General features: G+C 38.2%; 1 protein-coding gene across 2 annotated transcripts in view; it reads left to right on the top strand.

Moving 5' to 3' along the window:
• Nucleotides 1-16964, top strand: part of LOC139968905 (protein transport protein Sec31A-like) — a 41493-nt gene extending 24529 nt beyond the window's left edge. Inside the window, exons 16-21 of one of the 2 annotated variants that reach the window (XM_071973518.1) lie at nucleotides 4466-4594; nucleotides 5930-6451; nucleotides 7243-7410; nucleotides 11288-11413; nucleotides 12686-12757; nucleotides 12941-16964. In XM_071973518.1, coding sequence (XP_071829619.1) covers nucleotides 4466-4594; nucleotides 5930-6451; nucleotides 7243-7410; nucleotides 11288-11413; nucleotides 12686-12757; nucleotides 12941-13120 — 1197 coding nt within the window. In that variant the 3' untranslated portion in view covers nucleotides 13121-16964. Of the gene's footprint in view, nucleotides 1-4465; nucleotides 4595-5929; nucleotides 6452-7242; nucleotides 7522-11287; nucleotides 11414-12685; nucleotides 12758-12940 lie in introns of both variants that reach the window. The other variant, XM_071973517.1, reaches the window with a different exon arrangement.
• The last annotated feature ends 1790 nt before the right edge of the window (nucleotides 16965-18754 follow it).

Raw genomic sequence — 18754 nt, 5'->3', positions numbered from 1 at the left:
GGGGGGGGAAACATGGTGCTGGGGGACGCAGTGTATCTTACACACTACCAACAACCTGTCAGCTTTATTATGGAGAACTGTTTGCTAAGCTGTTACCCTTCACCATACAGTACCCACCGTACAACCCAGTGCATCCATGGGCCAACTATTCATGGACTATCAATTACGTGTGTATCTGTATAATTTATACAGTCATAGGACCGTTACAGACAACAGACTAACAGACCACATGTCTCATACGCCGTAATGCTGTGTCCCATATTTGTCACATTTTTTAAGAAAATTATTGTTATTAGTATGAATCATAATTTTCACACCATATTTTGTATTTGTTTTGGTAATCTTTAATGTAAATTAGAACTTAGCATAGTATCTTTAGAAAGTATCAACTACACATTTATTTTTGAAACTTATAAGACAACAGGAATACTATAAAATGTAAATATATTGGAACATTCAGCAATTAGAAGCGATCTAATTAGTGTAATTAATAAATTAACAAACTTTAAGCAACTGTCCAATGTTGGAATGGATGGGTCATAAATACCCAAATGCGAAAAATGAAAACAATTGAATGCACTAGCTAACTCACCAAGATTTCAATGTCCCATACGACACAATACTTTAATTAATTTAATTAAAAGAATACTCCAGGGCAAAATTTTGTATGATATGATATGATAAAGATGAACATAGTCTTAGCATTCTGGTAAAATTTGCATTCAATTCCTATGTACCGTTTTTGAGATATTGACAGTTGAATTTGCCACCTTTCGTACCAAATGTGGAACCTGGAGCAAACAGGTGTGCACACTGATAACTAACGTTTTGTTTTCCTTTAAAATTTACGTCTATTTTTATACTCCATAATTGGATGCAATAGGTGTGAGTATTTTATAAACTTCACATCCCCTTTAAACAAACTAGTAACCCTATCCAATCCAGCGTCAAATCAATAGACTGAAAAATATAGAAAAAAAAACTTTTTTTTTAATGACACCGTACTCCATTAAATCTCTTATGGGAATCAGACCTTTAGCTTTACAATGCTACCAATCATTCCATATTTGAAATTTTGGGTTCACAGGGGACAATAGCTTAGACTTGCCCTTGGTTGGAAGTGACTCCAGATGGGAAACTTTCCATTATCAAAAACAAACATTTGATACTCCATCTGCCAACCATCAAGCAATATCAATACTTTGATAATGAGCTGTTCCTTTTCCACTCGACCAATTTATTCTGTCAGGTGTTTGAACCTGTGGAATTTGGTACCTAGATCAAAAACAAACAAAAAACGAACTAGTGGTGTATTGTAAACATATAATAAACTTAGTATCTACCCATAATAATCACAATTTCCTTTATTGCATGTGAACGACTAAAAGTTACATGGGTCCATTATCTATCAAGACACTTGCTTGTAACCACAGTAACTGAAAACCCTCATGGTGGATTGACTGCATACCTGGTATGTGGATCTGCGTATTGAGATCAAGAAGTTGAGAACCTATTGTTTTGTGTGAAGTTAGTCATTTGGGGTCAACAGAGGTCAAAGTCTGTAAACTGTGTAAAACACAATAACTTAAAAATGCATCTTTGTTGAACTTTATACATGGTGTGCAGATCCAGCTTGGTGCGTGCAAGAACCCTATGGATATTGGTGGAGGTCAAAGGTCATTTGTAGTCAACATTTAAGTCAAAGTCTGAAAATCTTGTTAACACTTTAACTCTAGAAGTACATCTTTCTTGAACTTCATACGCGTATGGTACATACTACATCCAGCTTGGCGAGTGCAAGAACCCTATAGAAATTGGTAGAGGTCAAAGGTCAAGTGAGGTCAACAGGTGTCAATGCCTGAAATCCTTTTAAACATGATGACTCCAAAATTAGCTCTACAATAAATCTGTAATTTCTCCAATGCTATGATTTTCTGTTGGTGAACATAGTTTTGTCAAACTTCCACCCACTTTAATTTTTGTGTAGGGGCTCTATAGGCCTCAAAGAATCAAGTCACCCTGGAAATGAAATATGCTTCTGAGAATTGAGTCTTGCCATAAATGTGCACTCAAACCGCTCTTATCAGTTTTCACCCTCAAAACAAAACAAAAAATTGGCTCATGGGATCAACAGGTTATCTCAAATGGTCCCAACTTGGCAATTTTCTCTGTGATTTATAACTAGATGACTTTTGCTTTGGCAGTAGGTGGTGAAAATATTTCACAGTGTATAAACAATGTCTTGTAACTCTCATTCATTTATAACAATTATTTAAAGGGATGGTTGGCAGCAGAGCTGATCAGCTAGCTACGAAAATGGTAAAAGAAAATATCCATTTATTCATAAATCTATGTGTCTATAAACTCTAGATATTTAACAACGGAAAGACTGTTCTCTCAGGGTACTGAAACATTTTAGAATAAAATTTCTATACTGTAAAATTCTTACCAGTGAAGGAAATGGTTGATGCCCAGAAGGGAGTGCTTACAAATAAGAGCTGGAAATCTCTGATTTTTTCTGGTTCTCATTTAATTATTGGACAAATTGAACTCACTTGCTCTACATTTAGTCAGATAGTAATCTTGAAGTTTTAAGCACACTGTATAGCAAGGAATCACAAAACTAACTGACTTTCTTCTTGGTAAAGTAAATGAATCATACAGATTTTTTTAATTTCTCTTTTATGATCATTTGATTTTTGTCTGAAAGAACTAAGGGGGGGGGGGGTAGAGGGGGAGAGTGGGAGAAAAAATTGCAAAACTGTCTGAAAAGTAGATGCCAAGATACAGTAGGTGATTTCTAAAGAAGTTGGAAAACTCCTCCATGATATGAAGAGGACAAGAGAACCACCGAAAGATTAAACATTAGACATTTTTGTGTTGCAATACCCCTCCCCAATCCCCCCTCCCTTCACTCCCCTTCCTCCAAAAAAGAAGTAAAGGGCGCTGTTCTAGTCTGCATGCAACATTTACATTGTACTTTATTATGTCTTTAAACTTGCTATGAGAGACAAGGAATATCTAAATGTAAGGATCAGAAGTCAGTGAACTCCTGTAGGGTTAGGAGTTTATTATTTCCTTGGTAATTTCCTTCCTAGACATTCTTAGACAATGATTGTCATCTGCAAATATTCTCTTAGTGGGAAAATTGCGTTTGTCATCTGCAAATATTTTCATAGTGGGAAAACTGAGGGCAAGTCATGTGAAGCTTAACCAAAGTCCTTGTAGGTGTTTTACCTCCAAAGGAAGTATTTATGATGGAAATAACTGACACACTTAACACTGAAACAGGACAGCGTTATCACTTGAATCAGTGGTATCTCAAACTGGTTTGATATATGTGTTCAAATGCCTACAGTGGAATTACGACCTTCCTTACCGGTTTCCAACCTCTGGACATACAATCAGCATCCATAGCCAAGTGGTTAGGGTGTCCGCATACAGAGCGGGAGGCCTGGGTTCGAATCCCGGTGGAGGCTGGAAGTTTTTTCACTGTTCTTGATTTTCCAACTCATTTCGGTTTCAATAATATATATATGTATATATATATATATATATATATATATATACACACACATACATATTAAACAAAATTAAGTTAGATGCTGTCGAAAAAAATGCTAATGTTTTAAATCCAGCCGCCAGTCCGGGTGAATGCTGCCTGAATCAACTTTACCATGGTCAACATGGAAAATTGTGGATCGTCGGGCAGTCACAGTGTACATTTGTTTAACACTAGGCCGTATCAAGATTTTACCACGTTGTAGCCTAAACCAGCCTAACCTACATCAGTTTACTTTTATATAAATCAATATGCAATGCTGTTTGTCTGTTTCTGATCTTATGTTTTTCATATCCAATGATCAAAGATACAAAAAAAAAAAACATTTGTTGCATGTCAGTGCAGACTTAATTGTTTTTCTTCCTCTAATTATTAAATGTATCAAAAGGTAGGGGATGAAACAATAACAGTCACAGAAAGTCACAGAACAAGAAAAAGTGTATAGTATACCCTTGAGAAAGTATATTTTGATATCACAGACTTTAAAATAAACAACAATGACGCTGTATGCCGACCATACAGATTGAGACCAAACCATTACAAAGTACTGTTAGTAAAAACTAAAGCAGATATTGAAGTAAATTTGTTTTGAAGTTTGTACTGTACTGAGTAGAAGTAACACTGACTAACTCGTGGGTTCTCTCTCTCTTGTTACACAACAAAAATAAAAAATAATGAAAGTAAACCAATTCAGCTTGGGAGGTGACCCTGAGTATAGAAGATAGATCAGGCCCATCGATGTCATGCCCACAGTCAAAGAGTTTTCAGCTCAGTTCTAATACACAGCAATGTATTTGTTTTCTTGGCTGAAATGTTTTCAACCTTTCTACATGAGCCAGCAAATAATTTAAAATCTCAAGCAATGAAAATTGATGTAATATTTTTCTTTTTCAATTTCATCAGCAACAAATATTGGAGCTCAAAGAAAGACTGCAGAGAGCTTTGTATGGCGCTGCGCATAAGGAGGTCCAACAGCAACGAGCCAAACAGTTTGTTCAGCAGAGGACAGCAGGTCAACAGCAATCTCACCAGGTGAGTCTCGGACTTTTCGTTGCTTCCAGAGGAGAGCTTCGACGTGATCCTCTTGTAGGGTCATCAAGCCGACGCGTGTATGCGTACGGACCCTCTAATCCAGGTCACTTCAAGACTAAAGCAAAAACTCATCGATATTATGCCAATTTAAAAATGGAAAAAAGAAATGTTTAATCAAGCCTAATAAACCCTCAGATCTAGCAAGTGACAAAGAGAATTATTTCTTTTGCCCATTCCAGTTCCTTGTCGGTGAATTTGCCTTCATTGAAGCAATTGATACTATGGAAAAAGGCTACGGCTTCTGTCTCTTATCAGCTTGCAATTCCCTCATTACCTCTCCCTAACCCGAGTTTTCCCCCTTCCCCGAGCCCCCGACATATTCTCCCCGCTCTCCCTAAGGGGTTTCTGACCAGGCACATAGAACGGTCAGCAACGAAATGTTGTCGCGTTCTAGCTAAGTACTGTACCCACCACATTCTGTACCTCGGGTCTCGGGAATGTGGTCTCGGGAATGTCATTTGTTTGGGTTCTTTTGTATTTTTATTGAGCAATTACTGACACGCACACCAGCTCTTAGATATTTACATGGTGCGGATGGGAAGTACATATTGGGAAGTCATACAGGCAATCAATTGATGGATTTCATGGTGCGGATGGGAAGTCATACAGGCAATCAATTGATCCTCGACTTCCTGGCGTGAAGGAAAACATATTTTGTATAGAAATTTATCTAACCATGTATTTTTACTTTAACCAATTCTTAGAGCTATGTCTTTCCAGTTATGTGAATGGGCAAATTGGGCAATGGTCTTCTGTTGTGCTTACGCAATCAAGTTTGTGTGTGCGTTCGTGCATGCGAACACGTGGGTGTGTGTGTGTGTTTGTCTCGAGGTATTTAATGAGTCGAGACACAACATATCTCAAGATAACCAACAGGTCATTTGTGAGTTCAATTTGTGAAATTTTGTCATCATTAATATTATTATATGTCAGCACATTTTTTTTCTTAACATGAACAAGACTTATTTTATTGAAGATAAGTTGCTATGCAGTAGATGAAAGAATTGTGCATCATGTGTGCAGGGAAGTCAACATGGGTCAATAGAGGTTAAAATAGAAAAAAATCTTGTAGATAGAGTATCTCTCTCAATCCTGAAGCAAATGGTTGTCAGAAACCATATTATCATGTGTTATGCAATAATTTGTGAAATTCATGGATTGATGTCGGTACTATATGTGTCAGCATGTTTATCATCCTGCCCTAAATATGCTCTGTGGTTGACCGTTCCGTGGAATTAATGCAAACGTCTCGCTTTCTTTCTTAACCCATCCCAGGAAGCTCGACCATTCACCACTCAGACGGTCTCCAGTAGTCAATATTTCCAACCGCAGATGTCTCACAAGCCTCACAACGCGTCCCCATACATCAACCAATCAGCACAGCAGCCAATGAATCAGCAGCCACCACAGCAGGCCATCTCCAGGAACAAACTACCGTCACAGGGGAGGTACCCGTCATACCCAACACCGACCATGAACCAATATTACTCTCCCGGTATCCCCAGTCAGACCTCGCACGAACAGCAGTATTCACAGCAGCAGCAGCAGCAGAGTCCAAGCTACCCCCAGAATGCGGCAGGGGGACAGCATCAAGTAGCCCCTTCTTCCACACCATCTTATTACAATCCAGGAGCGTACACTCCTCAGAGTACAGCGGCACAGGTACCCCAGCAGGCACCTTCAGAGAGTCAACCACCACCACCCCCTTCCAACTATGCCCCCCCTCCTCAAGGGCCAGCCTTTGTGAGGAGAGAAGGCAAAGGGTGGAACGAACCACCGGCTTTGAAGCAGAAAGAGGCGAGTCTTTTAGTCAGTACCATTGTTTTTTTGTTATGTCATAATCCCACAATCCAGTCTAGGTTAGGGTATCTGTTTAGCCTGCTGAGCAGAGAGAATGGAAACAAACTTGTATGGTTGTCACCACTCTTGGTGGCCCACTATATGGTGGCCCACTATATGGTGGCTCACTAAATGGCGGGTCACTATATGGTGGCTCACCCACTATATGGTGGCTCACCCACTATATGGTGGCCCACCCACTATATGGTGGCTCACCCACTATATGGTGGCTCACCCACTATATGGTGGCTCACCCACTATATGGTGGCTCTGCTTCAGTACACATGCTGGATGTAAACCCTCGGCTAGCTTTCAATCCGTGTCCGTGCTAAGCCGTCCCAAGCTTTCATAGGAAAACCTTTTTTAACGTCGCAAAGAGAGTCTTTGGTCACACTTTTCGTTTGATGATTAGTAACTTAATCTGTTGTAATTATTGCCTTATTGAGGTTATGCAACATTGGCTACCCTGCACTTGGTGTTTTTCCGCATCATTAGGAACATGCAAAATCCCACACAAGTTGAAATTTTGAGGAATCTAAAACATTGCGATACTTAGCAAGCCTGCAGGCTTGTATGTAAATAATCGTCAGATCCTCATATCTCTGAAACGGGTGGGGGGAAACTATTCCATTAGTTGATTGGGTGAGTTGCAAGATCTACTAGTATCTCTATCACATGAATGAATGAGAAAGATGCAAAAATCGTTTTGATGTCCGCATTTCATAACGCTTAAACTGTTTTGATTGCAGGCTCAGTCCAGATACGTTGCTCCTGCACCAATCACTGCACCCATCATCGGGGCACCTGAGGAAGAGTACCCCCCGGCCGCTCCTGTCCAAGGATACCAAGGCAGCCAGCAGCAGCAGCAGGTACCTCAGGGGTACAATGCCGGAGGAGAGCAGCAACCTCCCTCACAGGTATCATCAGTCCCGTATAGGGGCACAGCGTTCACTAACCCCACTGGTGTCAATGCCGTTCCAACTAACGTCGCGTCGGGACCTTCCGCACCCATTAATGCCAAAGCCGAGGTAAAAAGTCACCTACTAACCCCGGATAATACTACTACCTCTGTACTCAGAAATTAATGGCATGCAAACCCACACGGTCAGATCTAAAAATCTTTGTGATGAACAACAACTCACCCCTCCAAAAGATTCAATCAAAATGTTGTAATTTCATGTGGCATCTTTAAGCCCCATTGTGCATTCAGTTATTAAAAACAAAGTAACCGTTTTGAAAGCCTCCCAAACAATTTTTGGTTCTATTGAGTTATAGATAATCCCATAATAATGACGGTGTACTTTTTTTGTGTTTTCTTTCTCCTTCTTTTCCCGCAAAGTTTTGACCCATTCTCTGAGATTGAGCGAATGAATAAATCAGGCGGAAATGAAGGTTACCGATCTTTGTTATTGTTATGGTTAATATGCAGACATAACGGATACACCAACAGTTGTATTGACCTTTCAGTTCATAACTGTGCAATAACTGTACTGGCTATATGCAGGGCCACTTTAGTTGCCATGCCTAGCGCCAATACATAATCTCTCCCTCAATGTTTCCCGGAGCAGAGGTAGAGAGAGAGAACTGTTTGAAGGACGTATTTCACAAAATAGCATCGATTCATTACTTGCTTCCCTTTTCGCCGAGTTTGATTTCAAAGCAAAGATTGTTCACGTCATAGGCGCCATATTAAGGTCAAGACGTTTTTGTTCGCGCACAGAGAGGAGGGATGTTCTCATTTGCATTTCTTCATCAGCTCAATCTCTGACATTGAGCCAGAATTGTTTTTCCAAAAAGCACCACGACATCGTTGTGTGATTGTTTTACTACGCAATAGTAGCAAAACGAGAAGACGATTTCTTCAGACCTGTCAAGGTTGAATAAAGGGGTTAAAAGTTATGTCAGGTTGGGGTGGCTGCCATTTTGTTCATCTGTGATGTCATAAGTTCTACTAGGTGGTGGCACTATTAACTTTTCACTTTATTTTTTTAGTTTGATAGTTTCAAGTCTGAATATGAAACCATTATTTTTTTATTCATTTTTTATATATTTTATTGTCATATTTAATGAGGGTAGTCCTGCTCAGTGCAGAAGCACTGCTTTCCAGAGAAGCACTCAATACAAAATACATATATACAATATAATGTAGTAGGAAAACGGTAAACATCCAAAAGCACAAAAAGGAGTTGTCACTGACAAAAATTTCATCTCTGTTAAAGAAACAAGAAGAAAAAAGGCAAGTTTACACACATGGAGCTTGAGGATGTTAAAGTAATACTTGTGCAAGTCTTCAGTCTTCCTAATCAAAGAAATATGAAAACTGAAATAGCTCCCAAATTTTACAAAGTTTTATTTTTGAAGTATCTGTCTGGAGAATTTGTTCATCACAGGATCAAGGAGGTGATGGTTGGGTTTGTTTCTCCTCCTCAAAGATACGCATCGCTAAAAAAAAACATGACAGTGTAAAATGTATTCTTGTGCCTCAACAAACCAGTTGACAAAAGTCATCGGTATGTGGAGGTTGAATTTCCAGACACTTTTCACTTCTTGAGCTTCATTTTCTGATGGCGAACAGAATCTGGTGTGCATCGGTGGCAGGGTGTGTGTCTGCGTGTGCTTGTTTTGTATTCTGACCGAGGACTTGAACAAAAGAATTCCAGGTCCTGGGATGTGATTTCTAAAGAATCACCACGTCCTCGGATGAATTCTATTGTATGGGGTATTGTTAAGGTTAGGGTACGTGGATTTTAGGGTACGTGGATTGCTCCCTCTTCTCTCGTACCTGCTGAATCTTTGACGTTTCTTGTTTTACACCTAGTGACCTTTTTTCCTTACTTTTCTTCAATCAACACCAAACCTTCTTCTGTTTAACACTTATTTTTTTTTCCTGTTCCATTCCTGGTGGTCATTTATAGAGCAATTAACTGTGTCTTCCTTACCTTTTACTCTGTCCTTAAAAGCTGCCTTTTTGCATTGAAATTCAAAACAATCTTTTGCGTCGACAAGCCATGGGTCAAAAGCTCTCTCTCCTTTCCCATCATGGTCTTGTGGTTTATAATTAATCCTTTTTGAATTGCGGTGACATCTGGGATGTTTAGGGGGCGAGCTGTAAATGTGCTCTGTGTTTAGAATCCCATCAAAATGTGCCTTTTGTGTAGAAATATTGTTTTTTTTTTCTTCCTATTGTGTAGAAGCGAGTTCAAAATTTCCTGCATAGTACTACAAATTTTGCAGGCGTGTCGGATAATTTTTTTTAACCCTGATTTAAGTTTGAGAATGCAGTTTTTAATTGTCTAGATAATCGTGGGGGCACCTTAGGCACCAAGATCAAATGGGCATTGCAGGTAAAAGATGATTCCCAGGGGCATTACAGCAGGTGGTAGGGGCACAGACTGCAATGGGACGTCATTTAAATTCATGCCCCTCTTGAGGGGTGGGTATCCAGTGACATGATGTAGTGACCGTGTAAAGTCATAATGCAGAATGCAACTGAAGTGAATTCTAAACTAAAATGAAACATTACATTGAGGAAAGTTACAAGTATGATTGCAAGATAAATAGGAAGAGAAGCGGTATATATATAAGATGGGGGATGGTGGGGGGGGGTGTTGAGGTGATGGGATGGGGGTGTGTGCTGAAGGGGGCAGGTGTCGGGTGTGGCTGAAGCTGAATTATGATAGCTGTGACTTAAATTGATCTACATTTGACAGTATAATACCATGTGCCTTGGACTAGTTTGGTCCTCGGTGTGTGTCCTCCAAGAGGAGTAAATTTGCAGTGATGTTCGTAATTTGCGTCTGATCTAGAGAGTGTGATGGTTTGCCGACCGTCGTCAGCACTCCTCTGGCGGAGTGACGAAACTTTATCCTGAGCAAAATTACTCTGTCCAAAATTAAGTCTCACATCGTCTCTGATTTGCTCTTTTGCAACTTATTCTCAAAGGGTCCTTGAAACAGACTGCGCTGTAAGAATAATCGGTCGTAACTCCACATACTTTGCCGAATAAAAATATAAATTTGAAAGTTCACAGACGTAAGTCTGCAAACTTTTGGAATACACATAACTTGATGTGTAGCTCTCCTGCTAAAACCCCCTGTTGTTACCTGTGGAAGTGAAAGGTCATATGAAGGTCAACATCAGCCCCAGTGTTTTAGATCACTTGTAAGCCAAATAATGATTCAAAACTTGAATTCTTATGAGGTCTTATAAAGTGCAGTATAATTTGGCAAAGTAAGGGAAAATCTTTATTTGAACACTTCCTCTTCGTGACAACATATAATCTGTCTTTTTTTTTCTTTTCTTTTTCTGAAAAGAGAACATTTGTGACCAGAGCAGTCAATTTCAGATGTACTGTATACTAGGTGTCATGTGAGATTTTCCTGGTCAATTTGCAAATTAAACAATGTTAGCATAAACTCTGCAAGAGTTAACGAACGTCAGGCCTAGCGAGAGGTAGTCTAGACGTTAGGTCATTATTTGTCTGAAGGCTTCATAGCAAACTGTAAAACATGTTTTGGTCCGGAAAAAGGGTGTTAACCATGACAATTGAAAGTTTCCATATTAAAATGTAGCAAGGAATCACTTTAACCCCACCCCCTCCTCCCATTGGCCCTATCCCCCCTCCCCCTCTTTTTTTGCTTATTAAGTGAAAGGGAATGTTAGGGTTCGCAGGGTTTCAAAAATGAAAAATGCTCCCCAAAAGAAGAATTTAAAATGCTGTTCAAAGTTGGTGCAGTAATAGAGCGTTTCCAATAATTCACAGATTTTTTTTTAATATTTTCTATATTTTTTTAGACTGCCAATCAACCTGCTCCCGAGCCAGAGAAGCCTAAGGCTCCCATTCCTTCAGAACACCAGATTCTGTGCGAGGTCTTTGACGCGCTTGCCAAACGATGTATGGATCGAGGAGGTAGTAATCCTGTAAGTACAACCCATCAAAAGGTTCCTTTTTCAACTCTGGTTTGTTTGATTTATCCTTCCCTTGGGGGAGGGGGGGGGATGAGAGAATAGCAGTACGATGCATTGATAAAAAACAGCTTGACAAGATTTAAAAATAGAAATAATAGAATCAAGTTAATTTGAAACCGAAAAGTAGAATCACAGTTAACTTGAAACCGAAACATAGAATCATAGTCAATTTGAAACCGAAAAGTACAATCACAGTTAACTTGAAACCGAAACATAGAATCATAGTCAATTTGAAACCGAAAAGCTCAATCACAGTTAATTTGAGATCGAAACGTAGAAACTAGTACCCCCATATTTTTAGTAGGCACCACCCACCAGAGACTCCTTTATAGTAAACATTAGTTTGTAGGACAAACATGATTAAGTTTTTGAAAGGAAATTTTTGAGAGAAAAAATATACCATTGAAGACAGAGATAATTTCCCCTTAGGTCTATCTTGCATTTTGTATTGAAGAGATGAACCATTTTAATAAGGTCACCATCCTTCAGTTGCAGGATGGGGGGGGGGGGGAGGTGGAGTGGGGCATTTTGGAAAGCAAAAAAATGGACCGATTTCTTAATACTATCACAAAATTGAAAAGTTGAGAAGAAGTCACATTGCCTCAGAATACGACGTTGATGTTTTTCCTTCTAGCACTGTAAAAACTTAATCAGTTTCCGTCGAGCACCGTATAGTTTTGAAGTTGCTTCAAAAACAGAGGTCACAACTTCAAAAACAGAGGTCACAACTTCACTTTTCAAGACAGCGCAGCCTGTACTGTGTCTATCAGGGCAGTTTCATATGTATACCACAGTGTGCGAAGTTAAGGGACACTCAAAGGCGACTTGTACACCACCGTACACCAATAAAGTCTTGTCGACCTAAATTCAATTATCATAATGTGTCATTGCAACAGATTATTCATCATTTGAGTTAATTCTAAACAGCGGACCCCCCCCATACTCCACTTAACAGTATAAAACTGAAATAAACCGCACAAGGTGAGAATACGTGCTCTTTGGAAGTCATTTCACCTCGGTAAGAATCTCACTTTGCAACAGGAAGCTTTGTTCCCCTCTTGTCCCCATTTACTGGAATGAATGGGTTAGCGCAGCATTATAGCCTACTGGGCATGTGTAAAACACATTTGATACTTCAAACAATTATTTTCTGCCCCAAGGCATATAGATTTCATTGTGTTTATCCTGTGGCCGACATTTTCTTCATTTAATTCATTTCGACAGCAAATGAAGAGGAAACTAGACGATGTAAGCCGGAAGTTGGGCATACTGTACGACCGTCTAAGAGAAGGAAGGGTAAGTTTACACAAAAGGCAACTTACTTTAATGGCCTTTCATGAATATTTTCTATAGAGCTCATCAATGATTGATATTTCCTGAGCATTCTAAAACCCTTTCCAATTAACACTTCACTTTAGGCTAATTCTTTTTTCCCTTCTTTTTGATTGATTTTTTTTGTTTGTTTATTGGCATCTGCAGGTTTCACAGATGATTAGTCAGGGTCTGCACCAGATCATCGCAGCCATCCAGGCTTACGACTATCACGAGGGGCTCAGGATATACACCCATCTGGTCTCATCGGGGAATTTCTCTGAAATCAGCGCATTTATGCCAGGCCTTAAAGTTTTACTTCAGGTTGCTAACCAATTAAAAGTATAGGATATGTGCAAATATTTTAATGTAAAAGGCTTATTATTTTCATTATTATGACTGTTATTATTATTATCATCATTATTGTATTAACTTTAAAGACAATGAGAGAAATAAATGTTTATTCAGATTAAAGAATAACAATAATTATAATAATACAGCAGGTGGCTATTTCGAGAATTCTTCCATTCTGCCACACCCACTCTTCTGGAAACAAAGACCCGGAGGGGAAGGGGGGTTGGAAGTGGCTAAGGGTAATAATATCAGTGTTGCAGCACAGATACCTATTTCAAAAGATTTCTGTCAAAGTTAATTATGGGATAGAAAATAGTCTCATGTGTCGGCACTTCTGCATGTGTGAAATATGACAAAAATTTTTATTCTGTGACGCACAGCGACTCACAATCCGTCACCACTGACAACACTGTGGTAGTGACACACATTTGATGTTGTGACCCACCACAACTGACAATCCATTAGCAGGGGCAGATGAAGGTAGGAGGGCCTGCAGGGCTAAAAATCTGCTACAAACATAATTTGGCTCAAAGCATAAGACAGTGGAAATTTTTATTTTGAACATGTAACTAACTAATGGGCATTCCTCCCTCTTTATCGATGCACCGATATATATCGCTAGTAATTTTGGTATATGTACCGATTTATTTTCCTCCCAAGCTCCCCTCTCCCCCGAAAAATCCTGGATCTGCCTATGCAGGGGTTTCCAAGTATTCAATTTACTGTACTAACATGTATGGCCATGGGGTGACATCTTCCTTGTGGTATACAAGTCAAATGATCATAATTTGCAAGGAACTCACCTTCATTCAAAATGAATCGCTCTATTTTCTATATCTCTTGTCTATGGTCAGTTTTACCCAAAAATAAGATTTAAAAAAATATATAAAAAAAGGAAACATGAATTAAAACTTTGTGATGACCAAAAAAAGATAGAAAAGAAGAAAAAAAAATCAGCCAATTTTGGTGTTATCGGAGAGAGAGGTTAGGGTATCATGTTAACTTATATGTTATATTCAGCTAACAAAAACGGATTAAATGTCAGTCTACTTTGATCTCCAGATTTTATTGGTTTACATTTTGGAAATGCTAAAATATTCTTTTTGTTTTGATTAAGAAATTTGTTTGATTATCTCTGAGCCTCTGGTTCTGCTTGTTATTACATGTAATTATTCATGATTACAACCAAGGATAGTTACTATTATCATTATTTTGATTATCAATATTTTTTTGGGGGGAGGGGTGTGGGGGCTTTTGTCTTCATTTAGAGTTAGGTAGTATCATAAAACTGTTCAATACAGTGTCAATAGTTTCAAACAGGTTCAAGGTACATGAACGAACTGTCTTTCTCCGTGAAAGTGTTTCAAGTAAATTTGCTCTTTGTTTGTTCCTGACATCAGGACACATGGTTTCAAAACTTTCTTCTTTTGATGTTTACCTTCCAAAGAAACGGATGAGTGTTTCCTTCATGCAGTTTTTGGTTGTTAGGTTGAATTCACCCCATGGGGTTAAATGCAGGGGACGTTTAAGCTAGCTGCGTTGTCATTGGTCACAAAACAAATGGATATGCTCGCAGGATATAGTACAAATTTGCATCTATTAATTCACCCTTATTCAAAACTAGACCCGACCCGACCCTCAGGACAGTTTAGTTTAGTTTAGTAGAAAAAAAGATCAGGAGGGACACTCAAGTCCCCATCAAGGACTCTATAGAGAGGGGGAAAAAACTGAAGACACAAACACTCAGACCCGATTACAATGCTTAAAGTGCTTGTCCAAAGCATTCTTAAACCAATTGACACTACTTGCAAGTACAACTTTCTCAGGCAAACCATTCCACTCATTCACAACCCTATTAGAAAAAAAGTTATGCGGAATATTAATCCTACTAATGTGACTTGGAGTTTAAGACAATGACCTCTGGTACAACTACTGTTAGCAAACATAAAAAAGTCGGTAAAGGATAAATTATCTAAACCATACACAATCTTGGATGGACAGTGTCCGATGATGGAGTCCAAATGTCAGTAAGCATACCACCACACAGTAAGCATACCAGTAGGAATACCAGTAAGCATTTCAGTAAGCAGTAAGCATACCACCTTTCAGTGATCATACCAACACACAGAAAGTCCTACAAATGGATGGATCTTATTTGTTGATTCTAATGTTAAAGGTCTCCGAACACCTAGCCAATTTGCCCGATATTCAGTTCATTTGTTGTGTGTGATAATCTCATTCAAAGTTTGTCAAAATTTTTTCGAAAACTCACTGCATTTCCAAGGTATACACATTTGAAGTTTTGTTAAATCTGGGTATACCTCATTAAATATGTGCAAACTATGACATAGAGTGTTTTGCTCATCGAAATACCTTGTTTTAGCCCTTAATACGTTAACTCCTAATTACAAGCCCATATGTATCATTTGAATAATGTGATGTTCCTCTTTTTCAAAGAAGACAGAATATTAAAAAAAAAATAAATACACCTTTAGGTCACAAATCTGTGTTCAGTGTCCTTGAAACGAAGGGTTGTAAAAACAAAGGAATAACATAACAGAAAATTAGGCAGTCACTCTCTTTACATGATCAATATTAATCATTAGCTAATGTGTATTCATAAATGAAACTAAAGAAAAGACTTGTAAAATGGATTTTGATAGGAGTTGCAGCTATTATCATGATCTTGAATACCTATCAGATTGCTTAGGACAATGTTGTTCCTAGGTGTCCATAGACCTTTAAGATGAATAGAGAATTTATCAAAGCCCTGGTGTATTGGTATTGACACATACAATAGTGCTATAGCTCCGATTATAAAGTAACTTACAAACAACCCAGGGGAGGGGGGGGGGAGGATTGTGGTAAGCTAATGTTAGTTTATACTTGGTTGATGTAGAAGGATATTAAATATCAATCCATATTTTGCTTGTTGTTGGTGATGACAAAATGTATACCGATTTTTTTTTTTTTTTTTTTTTTAAATATCTCACAATAATTTACTTTCTCGTTGTGGAGGATTTCCATGTGTAAGCCATTGCTTCCTGAAAAGGAATTTGTGACTTACGGTCGATTTGTATTAACTTATTTTAAAAGAAAAATATCTATTAATTTCCAAATTTGCTTATGATATATTATTTTTTTTTCCATTTATAATATTTTTAGTAGCTACAGTGTATTTTCTCCTTCACATACTTGATTTTTGTGTGTTTTTTTCTCTCAATACTTTCTATGCACTGATAGCACGCATGGCTATGTGCGTTTCCCCTTCAGATTACTTTACAATTTATGATTGTCTCTTCAGATAAAAAGGATTTTTTTTTTGGGGGGGGGGGAGGTGGTGGGAGAGATGTGTTCAAATTTCCAGATGGAATTATTATAGTCAAATGCCAATTTTTTTTCCCAGACATTAAAATAAAATAGAGAAATTTAATATATATATATAAGTTAGCATAGACTAAGAAAGCATTTGTGAGATGAATAGATTTAGTTTTAATGTGACATTTCCAGATACCTCTGGTTCCCCTTTAGTTAAGGTCATGTGGAGACCTTGATTAGCTTGACAGGTCTGTTTGAAATGAAATGTATTTTAAAACAATACCATATTGCTTTAGTTTCCTCAATAATGTCATAGTCAATGTTACTTGCCACGAACCGGTGAACATTTGTTATCTTTATTATAAACTCTCATAATCATCATCATCATCATCATTCGAGTGTTTTTTGTTAGAATTTGAGTACAGTTTGGCCAGCAAGTGTAGTAAGAATACAAAATAACTTGTGTAAATCAATGTCTGCAGCAGGAATGTAAAGGAAAGCACAATTCCCCCCCCCCCCCTCCCCCAAAACAAAGTCGCAACAAGATAAAAAAAAAAAATTGAATACCTGTTCGTCAACTTCTAGGAACATTTCACAATATTCGCCAAGTTTTACAGTCGTTTACTCTTGTATATGTTCGTTTGACAACACTGTAGTGGAAAATGAGGTTTTTTTTTTCCCCGGAAAAGTTTGACCATTTTGGAAAGAGTAAGCATGCTAACATTTAAGGCCTTCACCGAGTATTGGAATTTAACACTTGGGTTAGCAACGCAATCGTCGTATTAAGGACAATGGAAATAAATTAATGTAACAAACGGTTGTGTATAAAGAGTTTATCTTATTATATTCAAGAAAAATAGTAAAGTGTTTTTTCCTATCTTTTTTTTTCCTGTATCAGATTTCGCTGCCACTTTGCCTTTTGAGCGGAAATGTTCAGAAGGGTCAATAGGGGCTAAATACATTTTGTAGATACCTTTCAAATAAATATGATCTCATTTTATTTTGTACTTAATAACGTCGCAGGGATCTCGGACAAAGATGATACAATACCGCCGCACTTGGTAGACCGTTCCAACGACCAGTGGGAGTGCACATGAGTTCGATAACAAATTTTAAATGTTCAACGTGAACTTGTGTATTCTGATTCATATCAATTAGGTATATACGCAATGGTTTAGCTACTAACTACTTTGCAATTGTTTCTGAGAGGTTGAAAAGTTTGAGCTTCCAACTCATTTCTTAAAGCCAAAACAGGTCATATAAAAATGAAAGTAGTACAATAATGGATATAGATTTAGCAAACAAACTTCCGAAGCAGATTCAATGTTTCTTATTCTAAATGCAGCAGGTGGGTTTAATTGAGAAAAGCTGTCGAAATCGAAAGAAAGAAATTTATTTTCTGTTGCCCTAATGGCGCGCACGATTTGCCGTAAAATTACTGCGACCGCCCATATTAACATGTTTATTACAGGAATGTAACCTATATATAGGCCTACTCGTACCGTCCACTATTTTTCAGGACCCAATTTCACGGGGGAAACCTCTGGAAATGCAAAACACCTGCTCATTCATTGCAATGGAAGGAAGTGACACAATTTCGCAAGCTACATCGGTAAGATCAAACAAAAGATACTATTCAAGAGAAGAAACATAACACGGGGTTCGCCACGAAAGTGAAAGTAGTTCTATGCCTAACGGTCGTAAACACAACAGAGAGATTTGAATGGCGCATGATCTGTTGGGCGGAGCTTGCAAATTTTGATTGAAGTTTGTAGAATCTACGGACTCGTTAATAATTTTATGCAGCTCAAAATGTTTAACGACAGATAACTCAATAATAAAAAATAATATTATATTATGAAAATTGCATAGAACGGTGTCATTGCCACTGAGCTTTTAGGGCAGTAAGCTGGAAAGGTCGAAGTTGAAATTTGGCAAACAAATATTGAGTAGTAGTGTTTATATGTTTTGATTTTGACCTTTCTAATGGTTTTTTGTTACCATCATGAATGTGACTAGGTGTAGTGTTTGCAGAGTTTTTGGCCCAGTATTACCGGGGGCAGTGTAGGCTGAGAGGAAGTGCTAACGTATATGTATAGAGAAAGAATGTTACGGAAACAGATACAAATGAGTGGTGAAACAGGTCGAAATGAAAACAAAATAAAAATGATTGAAAGAAGTTTGGAATGCAGCCATGTACATCCTGTCACGAAATACCAATCCGATAGCGATAGACGTCACAGAGAGGGAAGAAACTTCTAAAACTGCAATTACTGGTACCGAATGGTAAACAGCTGTCGGTGTTTATAT

This window comes from Apostichopus japonicus, chromosome 6 (assembly GCF_037975245.1).
Source record: "Apostichopus japonicus isolate 1M-3 chromosome 6, ASM3797524v1, whole genome shotgun sequence".
NCBI classification, from domain to species: Eukaryota; Metazoa; Echinodermata; class Holothuroidea; order Aspidochirotida; family Stichopodidae; genus Apostichopus; species Apostichopus japonicus.
Note: the sequence above shows the minus strand (reverse complement) of the source record. Positions and strands in the feature narration are given on the sequence as shown.